This window comes from Pleurodeles waltl, chromosome 10 (genome assembly GCF_031143425.1).
Source record: "Pleurodeles waltl isolate 20211129_DDA chromosome 10, aPleWal1.hap1.20221129, whole genome shotgun sequence".
NCBI lineage: Eukaryota > Metazoa > Chordata > Amphibia > Caudata > Salamandridae > Pleurodeles > Pleurodeles waltl.
In genome coordinates, this window is record NC_090449.1 from 303,892,072 (window position 1) to 303,910,896 (window position 18,825).

The window sequence follows — 18,825 nt, forward strand, 5'->3', positions numbered from 1 at the left end:
TCATGAAGCTTTGGAGTTTGTAATGACAAACTCCCAGCCCATGTACCTGATATGGCCACACTGCACTTACAGTGTCTAAGAATGGACTTACATACTGTAGAGGCATATTGCAGCTATGATAGTGCACTCTCCCTTAGGGCTGTAAGGCCTGCTAGAGGGGCAACTTACCGATGCCACAGACAGTGGTTTCTGGGCATGGCACCCTGAGAGAGATGCCATGTCGACTTTGATGTTCTCTCCCCACCAACACACACAAACTGCAATTGCAGTGTGCATGTGTTTGGTGAGAGGTCCCTTAGGGTGGCACAATAGATTCTGCAGCCCTTAGGGACCCTCTCTGGCCACAGGGCCCTTGGTATCACTGGTACCTCTTTAAAGAGCTTATCTCTGTGCCAGAGGTTGCCAATTTGGGAACAATGGTACAGTTTTGAACACAGGTGCTTTTGACCTGGTTAGCAGGATCCCAGCACACACTTAATCAAGTTAGCATCAGATATCAGGCAACAAGGGCGGGGACGGGGTACTACAAACAAGGGCCAGTTTCCTTCACCAGCCTCTTACACACTCTGTTGGAGGAAGTGCATGTTTATGGAAAAAGAATGCTGCAATGTGGTTTTGTAATGTTTTTTCACTACTTCCGGAGTATAAATTCAGGAAAAATCCACCTGGGTAGGCTATGTAAAGGTTGACTTTTTTACATTCAACATTTTAAATTCACAACTTCTTTAGAATTATTTGTAGCGAAAGTGCAACGGGTCTACCATACAGAATGGGAAGTTATTGTGTGTATGACTTTAATGAACATCGCTATGATGCAGAACCAGTCCTATATGTAAGCAATCATTTCTATTAAACTGTTTCCAAAATGATTAGGTGTATTGTATATATTTTAGACCTCTATAGCCTGGCCAATCTCTCATAGTACCCATGATATACATAGTCAGTCAATCATATATCTTGGGGTCATTGCTCTATAGGACTACTTTGTCTGTGTGCACTTCCAGCTGTCAAAATCTGCATTCCCATTAAAAAAAAAGTATAAAAACCTTGACAGTAGCTCCCATTTGTCGTTAGAAGTCAGTACTATCTGTATTTGACCTCAACTCAGCTTTATCAGTGGTGTCCCATTTATACACTCTTACTTTGTCGAATGGCTAATAAAAGCACTATACGGTGTGAATATTTTGCTTTCATTATAGCGGGGCACTTGTCGCCCTTCCATTGCCCTATTTGCAACGTGTCCTTTTGCACTTATAGTTAAGTTTCACTGTATGGTACACAGATATCTGCATCCAAATGTGTTTGAAATTATATTTTATTAATCACAATCCAATATTAATCCTTCAATAATTTATAAATTTATATTTGTAATTATTATCTTTCTGCGCCTCTGCCCATAGGTCAAATCCCACATTTGGTGTGCATCTGGGAGGTGCTTTCCTAGAGTTCTTGGACAGCCTGTTGTTACTTTGCAGTTGTCTTGAAAAGGAATATCATCTACCACTTGTGTGACAGGGCCTCTGGTGCTACTGCACGCCAGGTCGATAATGAAACATTTCCTAGCTATTGTAACATAAGGTTTCTGTTGTATTAAGGACACGGACACAAGGATTGGGCATTTCTTTCTTCCTTTATTCTACTCCAGCAGCCATTAATGAACATTACAGCAAACAACATTTCCCATGAAGCATATGGAAAGAAAAACGTCATCTAGTCCACCAATCTAGGTGCCGCCATCCAGATATACTCCTGCGAGGACGCTCTATCCTCCTCTTTCTTCCTGCGACATAGGTTCTAAATCTTCAAGCATTGTCCTGTTTACTCGAATCAGACCCTAGTAAATAGAAACATCCCATAAACACCTGACAACCATTATCCTTCAACACAACTGACTTAATGACTAAATGCAAACAAAATACATTTTGCAAGAATATCTTAAATAGCCTTGGAAACTAATTACTTACATTTGATATGCCGATCCCTTGGGTGGGAAGTAACTTTAGTCAAGGGAGGGCTAACTCTTGCCTCCGTGCCCTTAATAGAATTGTAACTTTCCGGTACAATAGCTAGGACATTTTTCATACTATGTCAGGACCGGAGGCGAGGATTAGGCAAGTTTAAAGTTTGTCAGCAACCACTGAAGCCAGATTAGAAACTGGCTTGAAGTAGAAACTTTTGAAGGTAGAGTCCGAGGATCAATCAGCCGCATTTAAAATATCTTCCAAGTGTGCCCCCAGGACAAACTCTTTGGAAGCCATAGCTCCTCGCACAGAATGAGCGCCAAAGCAAGACCTGTTGATTCCAGCTTGCTGCATGGCCCTTCGTACCCCAGCATGCAGTAGCTGGGGAAGGGACTGCCCTATGAGGCTTTGTAAGAGCAATAAGCAACTGTCTTTCCCCATGAGCGCGAATCTCCTCAGTCATCGACCCATAAGCCTTAAGAGTTTATACTACCCATAATGTGGGTACATCGTTAAAAGAAGGCTATGATACTAACCTTGAATTGGTCTTTGTCCTCCTGAATATATGGAAAGAAACCCCTTCAGGGGTGCATATACTACCTGTTACATCCAGTGCTCTCACATCCGATACCCTTCGACATGATATCAAGCAGAGCAGAGTAGCCAATTTGGCAGATAACTGTTTTATGGAGAGATATTTGTTGGACTGCCAGGATTTAAACAATGCCAACACCTTATTCACATCCCATAGAGAAGAGTAGCAAGGCTTTGGAGGAACAGACAAACAAATGCCCCATAACAGTTTGCACACCAGCAGATGCTCACCCAGTGGTTGTCCCTCTAAGGGCAAATGGCCTACCAAAATTGCAGATCTGAATGTATTAATAGTTCTGTAAGCTAAACCTTCTGAGGCCAGAGAGGCTAAGAAATTCAAGGTGTGAATAACTCCTGCCCCCATCGCATCAGTCTGTCTTTGATGGCACCAACTTCCCCATCTTGACCATGCAGACCGGTATCTTTTGTTGGTACTCTCTGCACAGGCCCTGGAAAGTAGCGAACCAGCTTCCGCTGAAATTCCTGGGACCTGCCACCGTTTCCTGCAATCCGCCACACCATGAGACGGAGGGAGCCTGACAGAATCATGGGATGATGATTCCCTAGGGAATCCAGAAGTAGGTCTTGAGACAGGGGTAGACGGATTGGAAAATCCTAAGAAAGTTCTATCAGAACTGGAAACCAGACTTGAGACTTCCATATCTGGGTTACCACCACCAGGGGTGCTTGTTGTCCCCTGACTTGGGAGGATAACCTTGTTATAACTGAAAACGGAGGAAACGCAAACCCCCTCTCCACACTCCAATCTTGGAGAAACACATCCACCACTGTTACCCCAGGATCTGGACGTGAGCTACAATACCTTGCCAACTGCTTGTCCAGACAGAAAGCAAAAAGATTGATGGAAAACGGACCCCAAGGGTTCTGTATCACCTGGAAAGACTGATGTTTGGAGTTTCCAAAGACTGTTGTCCTGCCAATGACGGGAGTGGCAATCCGCAATCTGTTTGGAGATTCCCGGGAGGTGCTCTGCTGTCAGCGAAATCTGATTGCTAAGGCAATAATCCCAAAGACTGTGAGCCAAGTCTGACAGGATCTTTGACCTTGTGCCTCCCAAATGGTTGATGTAGTGAACCGCTGCCACATTGTCCATCTTGAGCAGGATGGCGTATCCGGCCTTGCCCCTGGTCCAGCATCTTACTGCGAAGGACCCTGCCAACAAGCCCAGGCAATTTATGTGCAAAGCTTGTTCCCCGAAGACCATATTCCTCCTGTGGAGAACTCCCCACAACACGCCCCCCAGCCTGAAACGGTGGCATCTGACTTGATCACTGTATCAGGTTGAAAGCCGAATATGACCTGCCTATTTCAGGCCTCCATATGTGCGATCCACCACTGGATCTCCACCTTTGCTTTGTCCGACAAAGGGATGAGTTGGGAATACAATAGGCCTTTTTGGAGATGAAAGGTCTTCGAACGTTGCAGGGCTTGATAGTGAAGGGGCCCTGAAAAGATGGCTTGAATCGATGACCAAAGTAGACCCACTATTCTGGCCAGCTGTCATAAAGTTTGGATGCTGGAGGGATCAAAGTGGCCTTGGGTGAATCTAACACACAGCCCAGAAATTGAATGTTCTGGGATCGGAAGAGAACTGATTTCTTCTCGTTGATCACAAACCCCAAGGACTCTTAACAGGTCGAAGGCAGTCTGCAACTGGAGGGAGATGCAAACAGGACACTGATTCATGATCAAAATGTCATCCAAATAGACGACCAGTCGGACCCCTAAAGCTCGCAGATGCTCCGCTACTCGTCTCATCACCTTTGTGAACGAGCGGAAGATAGACCGAAAGGCAGATAGATAAACTCAAATATCCAAGACTTCCATTGAAACTGGAGGAAACGTCTGTGTGGAGGAAAAATCAGCACCACAATATATGCATCTCTGAGGTCCAATCGGTCCATCCAATCTTGGGCTTGCAGCAAATCCCTGAGAAGATGGATGCTCTCCATCTTGAAATGCGAATATACCAACCTCCCGTTGAATTCTATTAGATTGATTACTGGCCTGTAACCTCAATCCGTCTTCTCCACCTGTAAAATGTTGACGAGGAAATCCATGGGGTGGATCTGCATTAGAACAATTGTTCCCTTGTGCAACAGACTGTATATCTTCTCGTCTATCAAAGACATGTGATTGGGGTTGAACAGAAGGTGTTTGGGGCGGGTGTGTTGTAGGGAGGACTCGTAGAACTCTATCTGGAACCCCCTGATTATTTGAAGAACCCAGGCATTCGAGGTTAAGACCTCCCACCTTTCGAAGAAAAGGCTGAGTCTGCCATCTATCTGCACTCCCTCTGTACTCCGAACACTCACTTTGTAGGGAAGTAAAGGCAGCATTGGCTCTTCCTCGAGCACCTTGCTGACGTTGATAGGTTCTTGTTTGGTAGAAGGTTCTGAATTTTGACGGATCCTGCAACTGACCCCTGGGGGAGCCATTGCCTTTGAAGGAGGCTTGGTGATAAGGGCGGCTGGCCGAGCGCCCCCTGCCACGAACGGCACTGGCAAAAACACGAGGTGTAAAAATACGTTTAATTGACGAATGAGCCTTGTCAAGGGAGCTAAAAGTGTTGACAGCTTTGCCGAGCTCCTTTAAGAAAGGATTGTCAAGGAGATTGCCTTCTGCAATAGGGCCTGCCTCTGAGGTGGAAAGTTCCCCCAACTTCGACTTTATTTTTATTAGGCGTGATCTACGCCGCTCTGTGGAAATTGCGCAATTTGCATTTCCCAAGAATATGATTGCCCTCTGAGCCCAGTTGGAAAGAGCATCCGGGGAGATTAGTGTGCCGGAGGTCTTGGCATCCTCCACAATGTCCAAGATTTTTGCTAAGGGGCCAATGGTATCCAACAACTTATCCTGACACGCCCACCAGGACCTATCAATACCCTTCTTGGGATCTCTGATAAACTTACCCAGAAAAGTCATAATTTTTGTATCTACCTCTGGAGTGAGGGCCATCTTCCCTTCCAAGACTGGACTGGCCCATTCAGCCTTCAGACAGTTCCGAACTTCTTTATCCAAACGTTTACGCAACCTGGATGCTATACAGGACGCCACTTTAGAATCAGGTGCCTACGCCGCTGAGCAAGGGTGTACCAGATAATCCAAGTTTAACACATTCCATCAAAATTGTGAGGTTCAGATTCCAGGGCCGTAGGCCCTTTGGAAAGATTGGCCCGAGGGACGCCAGGCTTTGCCTGAATCCCTGTCAGAGGTATGAGGGGAAGAATGGGGGGAATCCTCCAGAATTCTGGGCCTTAAAAACGATCAAGGGTTCCCCCACTTGACCCAATTCCAGAGGCATAGCACTAATGGCGTGGGAATCGATAAACGCCTTTTTGAGGCGCGCAAACGCATCTAAGTCTACCCAAGCGTCTTCGTCTGGTTTGCGTTTGGGGTTGAGGTGGAAGGGGACAGTTCGAGGTGGAAGGGGACAGTTGCCCTGGAGGTAAGGGGGCCAAAGGCACTTGCGTGTCCTCCTTCGAGCTGAGTGGTTGTGGGCACTGGGCCTGAAGTTGTTGAATTTTTTTCTCTCTGCTAAGGAATGAATGCTCCTGCGGTTGCGTCGTCACTGTAAACAAACAGAAACACACTGGCGCGGCCGCGCTATGCATGATAAAATACAAGCAAACTGTCAATTTCAAACTCATGAAGACGAGAAAGGAGATTACACTTATCTTTAGCTGCTGGAGCAGTGAAGAAAGAGGGGGATAGAGCATCCTCGCAGGTGTTTATCTGGATGGAGGCGCCGTGATTGGTGGGTTAGATGATGTTTTTCTTTCTCTATGCCTCATGGGGAATGTTGTTTGCTGTAATGTTCGTTATTGGCTCCCGGAGTAGAATAGAGGAAGAAAGAAATGCCTAATCCTTTCCTCCCGTCCTGACATATAATCAAGGTACTTGTTTTGGACAAATGACTCACAAATGGTAGTAAGTCAAGCTTTGAAGGCTTATTCGAAGAGGTGGCAACAGATAGAAGTAGTAGAAAAACATTGGTCATTAAGCAAAACAAAAAATACAAAACAGTTATATAGTACTTATGCGGTATGTGCTACTTTTAACATTTTTCTGTGGACAGTGCTATGAAGAGGGGACAGGTATGTTAGTTCTCTGCTGTAATTTGAAAGGATCCCAAGTGCAATACAGAGTGCAGCAGTTCATGGAGAATGCTATAATACCTTAACCATTTTCCTAGTTTCTCAGCAATTATGTGCAAGGGGGCCAAGCCTCAGTGGGTTTGAACTTGAGCACCTCTGATTCTTGGAAATGAAGCAAATTACTTCAATGCTTAAACAAGAATTCTCTCCCCAAAAGTGAATTCGTTGACTCCCACGCTTACAACAGTGATGGATTTAGGGTGAATACAACTTGTCCAAAGCCAAAAAAGCCAATGTTCGCACGAATAGCTGCCTACCGTTCCAGATGAGATCACCCACTGATCATATGTTTATTCAGACTCATAGTTCAAATAGGTGGTCAGAAGGTGATGAAACAAAGGTGGGTCACAGTGAATCTGAGCAGGAACCTTTATGCTGTTGGCTGCTTTCTGACGCTGTAGAAATCCATATCACAGTAGTTAGTCGTGGTCAAAACTTTCACATTGGAGATACACCCTTGTTACCTGAAATACCTACTCGACCTACTGTTTTCCACTAGCCAATGGGGAACACAGTTAAAGTTCTGTAGAGATCAGTTAGGGTCTGGATTAGTCTTAGTTTTTCTCAAGACTGGCAAATGTAGTACTGTGTCAGTACTCCTACCATATCCCCCTGAAGATCCAAACCTGTATCTCAAAACAGATGATTGGGGTCTAGAACTTTCTTCCGGGACTAAGGACACCAATTTAACATCAAGGCTTCATCGATTTTATCTGGGAGCTAGAGTTCAAGGTTAATGATCCATTGTGAAAAGAAACAGTGACATTTCTTTAACTGTAGGGGCTAGCGAGCTAGTTTGAATGCTTGCAGAATCAGCACTTCTATCTCTATTCGGGTGTGTGAAGTTAATATGGTCTAGGTCTCTGTGGGACAGGAACATTTTATTGCACTCTAGGGGCACCGGGCACCTCTTGAGCAGCACAGACACACCACTGATAATGTGTTGAAGTGTCTCTGCAACTCCATGATTTAAGACAGTGATACTTTTCAGTGATTTCAGTCTGGTCTTGTTTCCAGCTGGACAGCAGGATGTTTTGACTCTACAGCAATCACTGTTTCCTGAGACATCCATGTAAATTGATTGTGACTTCAGCAGCCCTTCAATCATTCCTGTACTAAAGAAACACAGAGTGTACTATGAAGCCCACCCAAGCTTCTGCACCATTTACATTGCTGCAATAAACCTAACTTGCCATCACTATGCCAGTAATACCCACCTGCACATATAATCCTCCCTCCCTAAAGACATATTCTTCCTAACCCACACCCTATCAGAGATTCAGTCCTGGATTTCTTTTCACCATCTGAAACTTAATGCAATCAAAACAGAAATAATCTTGATCTCACCACCTTGTTGCAACTTCCTAATACAAACTTGGGCTTGGTGCCACTCCCTCAACATATTTGACTGCAATCCCTTTATTTTTGTTAAATCTTTTGGATTCAATTTGGACAAAATCTGAATCTATGAAAACTTACAAACTCCCTGGTTAACAATGCCTGACATTTGTTTGAGCTTCTCAAGGGAATCAAACCTTTCATCCAGGAGGGTGACTTTAAATCTGTGGTACAGTACATGGTCCTGTCCAGGATTGACAATGGGAACTTCCCTCTGGTGTGCATTCCCCAAATACACATGTCCCCTCTGACGGTGAGGCGACACTTCATGTAGGATTAGCCTCTAGAACCAGATGATCTGACCCCATCATGCCAGTTCGGACCACTCTAACGTGGCTCCCCATGGATGCCAGGAGGTGTTTTAAACTGGCCTGCATAGCGTACACATCACTTCACACCTGTGCTTCTCAGTATCTAGCTGCAAAACATGTAGCTTCGGAAAACAGAACTCCTTATAGTGCTCCAACAAACTACTTCCCAACATAGCCACTTTCATGACAAAGACCTCTCAGACACTCCTTCTCTGGGAGCGCATTAAGGCTCTGGAGCTCCATATGCTGTGACTTTAAAGATTTCCAAAATGATCCTGCCCACCTTAACTCGTTCCACTCAGCCCTCTGATGCAGACTATTGACATTCTGACTTTCTACTCCTGTTTCATCCATTAATGCCTAAATATTCTGATCTCAATTACCTGTTTCATCCTTGGAAAATATGTATTTTTAACCTACTCTTTGCAACTTTGTTCTTTCCATTTCACTTGCATAGATTTCCATTGAACTCCAGAATATGGTTCATGCTATGTAAAGCCGCAAATAAATAAAAATAGATTCATGGCAGATCCTCTCCATGCAGAACCGTCCTGCGTCTCTTCTCCAAGAGGCCACCTCACAAGAATATTCTAGAATCTAGGGTTGACCACAGTCTGAGTAGGAAGATTGCATCCCAGCAGGGATTCAGTTTCTGGCGAAGTGTTGGCCCTGGTCTGATACAAAGCCTGCTCTTAGTCCAGTTGATGTAAGAGTTACTGGCCATTGGAGACCATACTAGACTTAGTTTTTCCAACTATAGGGACCAGAGAGTGAAGCTTGGACCATTTAAGGTTCTATTTTATTTAAAGTTCACAGTTTTCTCTGAATCAAAGATAAGTGTTTATTCCTTCTTTGTGCTCAGTTCACGTATGATATTGGAGCTCTGCCCCACCTTTTGTGCATCCATGCACATGATCTCCCCAGTGGAGCCATTGTTCTCTCTCTTTTGCACACCCTTTACTTCCCCTTCACTGCCCCACACAAATTCATATCTATCACACTTGAAGAGAAGCAAGGTACACAAGATATGGGAGACGGGACTCACTTTTAATAGCAAATACCAGGAGGCAGCCTCCATGTAGGGTACAGATAAAATGATGTGCAGATGGGCTGCAAACCACACTCTGCCACATTTGCCAGTCTCTTTATAGCATGGAATGAGGGGCTAGCCACTACCTTCACTCAGACTTTGAATTCATTTTCAATGGCTCAGTCTGCAGATGTAAGCTCTGCTGACTGACAGTGTAGTTACAACATATAGCACCCCCAGTGACTTGCAGATGATCAAATTCACTAGGGGAAAAAATACAGGGGTGGAACTCCTGCATTTTCAATCCATGCAGAGGACATTTATCTCAACAGTTTAATATTATTTTTTCTACCTCTAAATTGCAAATATTCTGAAATAATTTGGACTTTTATTTTGTCAAACACCCAGTAGTCAAGTGACACATTTGCTTACCACATTTTCAATGCCATATAGTTGGCGACCTGCTGGGGCACAAGGGCACATCACTCTTGTTACAGATCTCTCCCTTGTAGATCCAACAGAGCATTATCAATTGACAACAGAGAACATCTGACATACAGACGGTTAAGTTTTACTGCCTCAACAGCAAAGAGAGCCAGGTCAATGTATCTCCCTTATGGGGTGAAACAAGCAAAGTCCCATGGCCTTCACATGAATGCACAATGTGCACTGCAAAGATCCCTAGCAGAATTTAATATGCCGCATTCATCCCGCTAAGCCAACACAGGTACCAGACCGATCTTTACTGATTAGCTAATATCACACCATACAATCTTGTGTGTGGGTAGTGAAAAATCTCACACTGTGTGAAAAATCCCCACACTATACAGAAAGAGCTACCAAACTTTTAACACAGTCTGTGGCCAACAAATTGCTGGGTACTGCAGCTATAAACTAAAATATCAAAGGTGCATTGCTTCAAGGGAAGTATGGCTTTAATCCAATGACACCATTGTAAAACAAATGGAGAAGATGACTAGCCCTCTGTCTTGAAGGCTATAACTCTACACGTATTGTCACAGTCTTGGTGGGGTGTCTGTTGGACTTCATAAATAAAGTTTTCTTTTTTTAAATCACCATAAGTTAACAAATGAAACGTGTATCACAGCCATCAGCTGAGAACATCTATTTATTAGAGTCACGATTCAGATTCCATTGTCAAGTCTAGTTTTTTCTCCAAATGTGACTGATAACAGTGGCAGTGAGATACACTCTAGTTTTGATGCGGAAAGAGTCAGTTGCAGTAAACACAGAGAAGTTGTCTAACTATTCTCTTATGTTCTTTCTCATGTCATAGGTTCATGATGAAGGTTTTCTAGTGGAAGAAGATGGGGATATGCGATGCCGGCGTGTACTGCTGAATGATGTTACTGCAGAGGCTGTCTGTTCCCTTTTGAGATACCTTTACTGTGCTAGCACTGACATATCTCCCCACTTTGTAGCTGATGTAGCCGCTCTGTCTGTCAGGTAATTTGGCGTTGCCAGTGTGCATTTTGCGTTAGTTTGATAGTACAGCTATTTTTACTAGTTAAATGCTTTATTTAGCTGTTGCTTAAATCCTCTCAAATACTCTTGATTATTTTAAACATGCTTTTGTTTTATTGACCAGGCAAAGTTGACCCCAAATAGTCAGTTACACATCTGTAAGCCACGATTGCTTTTGCATTGCTCCCTGGAGGGCCGAAACTGCCTAACCCCCCTGAATTATAGGATGGGATTCTGTAAGATCACACACAAACAACCAAATAGAATTAATGCCTTTACATTTTTGATTTACAATGTGGAGATGATTTGTGCTGAAAATGCCATTGTGTTTTTACTTGTGACCCTCTACCATTTATTAGGAATATTATCTAGTTGCGTTTCTATGTTGTTCATTCTCTGTTTCCCATGCAGTGTAGTTGTTTGAGAGGTTCTGTCACTTTGCCGTTTTACTGACTGATTGAACTGAACTGCATTGATGCGCTACACCAAAATCCATCAAAAGTTTTTTCCACATAACAAGGACCAAATTATCAAATGTGCCTATTCAGCCACTTTTTTCTTTTTCATTGATAACTTGATGAGATCACCGGTTGTCTCCTTTTGTCTGGGCACAAAAATCTTTACATAGTTTGTTGAAACTGATATACGGTTTCATTTAGATACACCTATGAATATAGGATAATTCCAGTTCTTGTCCTGATATATGGAAGATAGTTCAAATGTTCTGCTGGACTTGTTGCTTTCATTTCGTTTCCACAGTTGATGCTCAGGGTGCTTAATCTTGCTTTAGAAATCTGTTGATGGAAGGCCCATTCCCTAGCACTATCCTTCCATAGTTGGTTCTCTTGTTAGTACTGCAGATCAAGCTGTTGACTTTATAGATGATCAGATACGGTAGAACAAATATTAATTTCCCTGTAAGATTAGTTATACTTTGCTACTGTCCTGGAGAGTTACATTACCCCACCTACCCCGCCTGTGTGCCACTGTCTTCTAGGTTGTGGATGGCCACTATTTAAAAATGAAAGTCATGCTATGTATAGTGTAGAGCTTTGTACTGATGTTGAGATGTCAAAGTACTAGAATTCAATTACCCTTTTCTTCTGACAATCTTCCTAAGTTGACGTATACTATGTTTGTGACCTTGTGTTATTGAAGTACTGTTGTTTTAGCCTTTTGTTTTTCATCTTCAGCAACTGCCTAGTATCAGTGCTATAAATTCCTCACTTTAGTTATCACTTTGAAGCATTTGCTGTTGGTGATGAGATGATTCTCGTGTTGATGACTACAAAAATTGTGGAGACAATATGTGAACCTAAACTTAGTAATGTTCATGTTCGATGGCATCTGTCGCTGTAGATACACATGGTATGCATGAGCTCGCCATCTGGTGTTGGGTCGGAGTGTTACAAGTTGTTTTTCTTCGAAGAAGTGTTTTCGAGTCACAGGACCGAGTGACTCCTCCTTCTGTGCTCATTGCGCATGGGCGTCGACTCCATCTTCGATTGTTTTCTTTCCGCCATCGGGTTCGGACGTGTTCCTGTCGCTCCGAGTTTCGGAACGGAAAGATAGCTGAAACCGGAAGATTTTCGACGGTATCGTTGCGATCCGGTTCGAGATAGACACATACGACGACGCGTTGAACATCGAAGCGCTTCGGTGCCCTTCGGGGTAGATTTCGGCACCCCGTCGGGGCCTAGTCGGCCCGACCGCGTGGAGAACAACGCCGATGGAACGGACCCCGTTTCGATTCTGCCCCGAATGCCACACCAAATATCCTTATACGGACCTACACTCGGTCTGTAACCTGTGCCTGTCACCCGAGCACAGCGAAGAATCCTGTGAGGCCTGTCGGGCGTTCCGGTCCCGAAAAACTCTGCGCGACCGTCGAGCGAGAAGACTGCAGATGGCGTCCACGCCAAAGGAGCGTCGACAGTTCGAGACAGAAGAGGAACAGGAGGAATCCTTTTCCATCCAGGATTCAGACTCCGACGAGCTAGACTCTACAAAAACTGTGAGTAAGACGTCGAGATCAGAACTTAAAAAAGGAAAGAAGGCCCAGGGGACGCCACTGCCAACCGGCCATGGCTCCACCCAAATTCTCGGTGACCAACAATCGGCACCGAAAAAGGCCCATTCAGTGTCGAGATCGTCCGACTTCGGTCGAGACACCGGCACGCAGCCTCCTCGGGACCGAGAGAGTGCTAAACAGAAGCATCGACACCGAGAGTTCGGTGTCGACACGGATCGACGCCGAGACAGTGGCGCCGAAGACCATAGAGGCCAAGAATTTTCGGCACAGAAAAAGAGGAAGGTTACCTCGGAGCCGAAAAAACAATCAACAGGGTTTTCGGAGCCGAAAAAAGCGACATCAGACCCTGTTTCAGGCTCCTATACTGAAGAGCATTCTATGTCTTCACAAATGAAGAAACATAGATTTGAACAAGAACTGCAATCCACTGACGTGGATCACACGCAAAAGCGTATCTTTATTCAGCAGGGGACTGGGAAGATCAGAACCCTTCCACCTGTCAAACGAAAGAGAACGCTTCAGTTTACTCCTCAGAAACAAACAGCACAAAAGGTAACACCTCCTCCCTCGCCTCCACCTGTAACTCCGGCTTCGCCAACTTACACCCCGTCACATTCGCCAGCTCACACCGCCATGAGCCACGATGACCAAGATCAGGATGCGTGGGACTTGTACGACGCACCAGTGTCTGATAACAGCCCAGACACATACCCAACTAGGCCATCACCACCGGAAGACAGCACAGCCTACTCACAAGTGGTGGCTAGAGCAGCACTATTCCATAATGTGGAACTACACTCGGAACAAGTAGAGGATGATTTTTTATTTAACACCCTCTCTTCAACCCACAGCTCCTACCAAAGCCTGCCGATGCTCCCAGGCATGCTACGCCATGCAAAGGACATTTTCAAGGAGCCAGTTAAAAGTAGGGCAGTGACGCCTAGGGTGGACAAAAAGTATAAGGCGCCTCCTACGGACCCTGTATTCATCACCTCTCAGCTGCCACCAGATTCTGTGGTGGTAGGGGCTGCCAGAAAACGGGCAAATTCACACACTTCTGGGGATGCACCTCCCCCAGATAAAGAAAGCAGAAAGTTCGATGCAGCCGGGAAGAGGGTTGCTGTCCAAGCAGCAAACCAGTGGCGCATCGCAAATTCACAAGCGCTGCTAGCGCGATACGACAGAGCCCACTGGGATGAGATGCAGCATCTCATTGAACATCTCCCAAAAGATCTGCAAAAAAGAGCAAAACAGGTTGTTGAGGAGGGTCAAAACATTTCCAACAATCAAATACGCTCCTCCATGGATGCAGCAGACACGGCCGCAAGGACCATTAATACGTCGGTTACCATCCGTAGGCACGCATGGCTCAGAACGTCTGGATTCAAGCCAGAAATTCAGCAGGCAGTGCTTAACATGCCAGTAAACGAAAAACTTCTGTTCGGTCCGGAGGTCGACACAGCCATAGAAAAGCTCAAGAAGGACACTGACACTGCCAAGGCCATGGGCGCACTCTACTCCCCGCAGAGCAGAGGATCTTATAACACCTTCCGCAAAACACCTTTTAGAGGAGGGTTTCGGGGTCAGGCCACACAAGCTAGCACCTCACAGTCCGCACCGCCCACCTACCAGGGACAGTACAGGGGAGGTTTTCGGGGCCAGTATAGAGGGGGGCAATTCCCTAGGAATAGAGGAAGATTTCAAAGCCCCAAAACCACTACCAACAAGCAGTGACTCACACGTCACTCACCCCTCCCACACAACACCAGTGGGGGGGAGGATACGTCAATATTACGAAGCATGGGACAAAATAACTACAGACACATGGGTCCTAGCAATTATCCAACATGGTTATTGCATAGAATTCATGCAATTCCCTCCAGACATACCACCAAAATCACAAAATTTATCAAAATACCATTCACAGCTTCTAGAGATAGAAGTTCAAGCACTACTGCAAAAAAATGCAATAGAATTAGTACCAAGCACACAAATAAACACAGGAGTTTATTCACTGTACTTCTTGATACCAAAAAAGGACGAAACACTGAGACCAATTCTAGACCTCAGGGTAGTAAACACATTCATCAAATCAGACCACTTTCACATGGTCACACTACAAGAAGTGTTACCATTGCTCAAAAAACACGACTACATGACAACCCTAGACCTCAAGGACGCATATTTCCATATACCAATACATCAATCACACAGGAAATATCTAAGGTTTGTATTCAAAGGAATACATTACCAATTCAAAGTATTGCCTTTTGGTTTAACAACCGCTCCAAGAGTATTCACAAAATGCCTAGCAGTAGTCGCTGCACACATCAGAAGGCAGCAAATACATGTGTTCCCGTATCTAGACGACTGGCTAATCAAAACCAGTTCGCTCACACAATGCTCAAACCACACAAATCAAGTCATACAAACCCTCTACAAACTAGGGTTCACCGTCAACTTTGCAAAATCAAACATTCTGCCAAGCAAAGTACAGCAATATCTAGGAGCCATAATAGACACGACAAAAGGAGTAGCAACGCCATCTCCACAAAGGATCCACAATTTCAACAGGGTCATTCAACACATGTCTCCAAACCAAACAATACAAGCAAGAACAATACTACAGCTCCTAGGCATGATGTCCTCATGCATAGCCATTGTCCCAAACGCAAGACTGCACATGAGGCCCTTACAACAGTGCCTAGCCTCACAGTGGTCTCAAGCACAGGGTCACCTTCTAGATCTGGTGTTGCTAGACCGCCAAACTTACCTCTCGCTTCTATGGTGGAACAGTATAAATTTAAACATAGGGCGGCCTTTCCAAGACCCAGTGCCACAGTACGTAATAACAACAGATGCTTCCATGACAGGGTGGGGAGCACATCTCAATCAACACAACATAAGAGGACAATGGAACATACATCAAACAAAACTGCATATAAATCATCTAGAATTATTAGCAGTTTTTCAAGCACTAAAAGCTTTCCAACCAATCATAACCCACAAATACATCCTTGTCAAAACAGACAACATGACAACGATGTATTATCTAAACAAACAAGGAGGAACACATTCAACGCAGTTAAGCTTGTTAGCTCAAGAAATATGGAAGTGGGCAATCCACCATCAAATTGGTCTAATAGCACAGTTTATTCCGGGGATCCAGAATCAGCTGGCAGACAATCTCTCTCGAGATCACCAGCAAGTCCACGAATGGGAAATCCACCCACAGATTCTGAACACCTACTTCACACTCTGGGGAACACCACAAATAGACTTATTTGCAACAAAAGAGAACGCAAAATGCCAAAACTTCGCGTCCAGATACCCACACAAGCAATCCCAAGGCAATGCCCTATGGATGAACTGGTCAGGAATATTTGCTTACGCTTTTCCTCCTCTCCCTCTCCTTCCTTACCTAGTAAACAAATTGAGTCAAAACAAACTCAAACTCATTTTAATAGCACCAACGTGGGCAAGACAACCCTGGTACACAACACTGCTAGATCTGTCTGTAGTACCACACATCAAACTGCCCAACAAACCAGATCTGTTAACGCAACACAACCAACAGATCAGACACCCGGACCCAGCATCGCTGAATCTAGCAATCTGGCTCCTGAAATCCTAGAATTCGGACACTTAAAACTTAGCCAAGAGTGTATGGAAGTCATAAAGCAGGCCAGAAGGCCATCCACTAGACACTGCTACGCAAGTAAGTGGAAAAGATTTGTTTGGTACTGCCATCATAATCAGATACAACCACTAAACGCAACTCCAAAACATATCGTAAATTACTTGCTCCATTTACAAAAAGAAAAGCTAGCCTTCTCTTCTATTAAAATACACCTTGCAGCAATATCTGCATACCTGCAAACTACATATTCAACTTCCTTGTATAGGATACCAGTTATCAAAGCATTCATAGAAGGGCTTAAAAGAATTATACCACCAAGAACACCACCTGTTCCTTCATGGAACCTAAACGTGGTTCTAACAAGACTCATGGGCCCACCTTTCGAACCCATGCACTCTTGCGGAATACAATTCCTAACCTGGAAAGTTGCCTTTCTCATCGCCATTACATCTCTAAGAAGAGTAAGTGAAATTCAAGCGTTCACAACACAAGAGCCTTTTATACAAATACATAAAAATAAGGTCGTCCTACGACCTAATCCAAAATTTTTACCCAAAGTTATTTCACCATTCCATCTAAATCAAACAGTAGAACTACCAGTTTTTTTCCCACAGCCAGATTCTGTGGCTGAAAGAGCACTACATACATTAGATGTCAAAAGAGCATTAATGTACTACATTGACAGAACAAAAAACATCAGAAAAACTAAACAGCTATTTATTGCATTCCAAAAACCTCATGCAGGTAACCCAATATCAAAACAAGGTATAGCCAGATGGATAGTTAAATGCATCCAAATCTGCTACCTTAAAGCAAAAAGACAACTGCCCATTACTCCCAGGGCACATTCAACAAGGAAAAAAGGTGCTTCAATGGCCTTTTTAGGAAACATCCCAATGCAGGAAATATGTAAGGCAGCCACTTGGTCTACGCCTCACACATTCACCAAACACTACTGTATAGATGTGCTATCCGCACAACAAGCTACAGTAGGTCAAGCTGTATTAAGAACTCTATTTCAGACAACTTCTACTCCTACAGGCTAAACCACCGCTTATGGGGAACTAACTGCTTACTAGTCTATGCATACCATGTGTATCTACAGCGACAGATGCCATCGAACTGAAAATGTCACTTACCCAGTGTACATCTGTTCGTGGCATCAGTCGCTGAGATTCACATGGACCCACCCACCTCCCCGGAAGCCTGTAGCAGTTCAGAAGTTACCTTCAATTTTGTACATTTGTATATATATTATTTAATCCTTTAATAGGTACATACTTACATTTTTCATTGCGCGGGCACTATTACTATAGTACAACTCCTACCTCACCCTCTGCGGGGAAAACAATCGAAGATGGAGTCGACGCCCATGCGCAATGAGCACAGAAGGAGGAGTCACTCGGTCCCGTGACTCGAAAACACTTCTTCGAAGAAAAACAACTTGTAACACTCCGACCCAACACCAGATGGCGAGCTCATGCATACCATGTGAATCTCAGCGACTGATGCCACGAACAGATGTACACTGGGTAAGTGACATTTTCATTTGCTGACTTGTTACAGTTTGGGGGACTAATAGTTCTCCCTTGTTTTCTGATGATTCCTTATCCAGGCAAGAACCCCCTTATTTCTCCTCAGCCCTTACATATGAGGACTCTCTCCTGCCTTCCACCTACCATGTATGTGCTGCTTGGAACACCTGTTTGTGCATATGTCTTTATAAAATTGTCTGTGTTGATTAAGGAAAAGTTACTTTAAAAAAAAATATATATATCTAGATTTTATGTTCCTTATCCAAAGGACAAATTACATAGTTATCAGGTCTTTTGAAGAGTTCCAGCAGGCTTCCAACCTCTGTAAGCTGAACTCTACCCTGTACTGATCCCATCTGGCCGTTTCAGTATTGGATACTAGGCTGTAACCTGATAATCCAAGTTTTCTTTTTTGAGTGCTTAGTTTCTGGTAAAGACTTCAGCAGATTTTTCACCTGGAGCTGGAAACTTTTTCAACAGGACCTCTGAGCACAGGAAGGTGGTGCCTTGCAACTCCACACAAATGCTGTTCCACTCTGGAAAAGATGTGCACGGCCTAAATGGGCGCCAACCCTGCATGCTTAAATTATTCCTTTCTCTTCCATGCCTCCAGACACAGGTCATGATATTGTAACCGAACCGTGTCTACAATGGCTCAGAT

General features: G+C 44.3%; 1 protein-coding gene across 4 annotated transcripts in view; it reads left to right on the top strand.

Annotated features, from left to right (window-relative positions):
* Window positions 1-18,825, top strand: part of SLX4 (SLX4 structure-specific endonuclease subunit) — a 391,720-nt gene that overhangs the window by 235,698 nt on the left and 137,197 nt on the right. For all 4 annotated transcript variants that reach the window (XM_069210471.1, XM_069210473.1, XM_069210474.1 and 1 more), the window contains one exon: window positions 10,770-10,939. In XM_069210471.1, coding sequence (XP_069066572.1) covers window positions 10,770-10,939 — 170 coding nt within the window. The remainder of the gene's footprint in view (window positions 1-10,769; window positions 10,940-18,825) is intronic.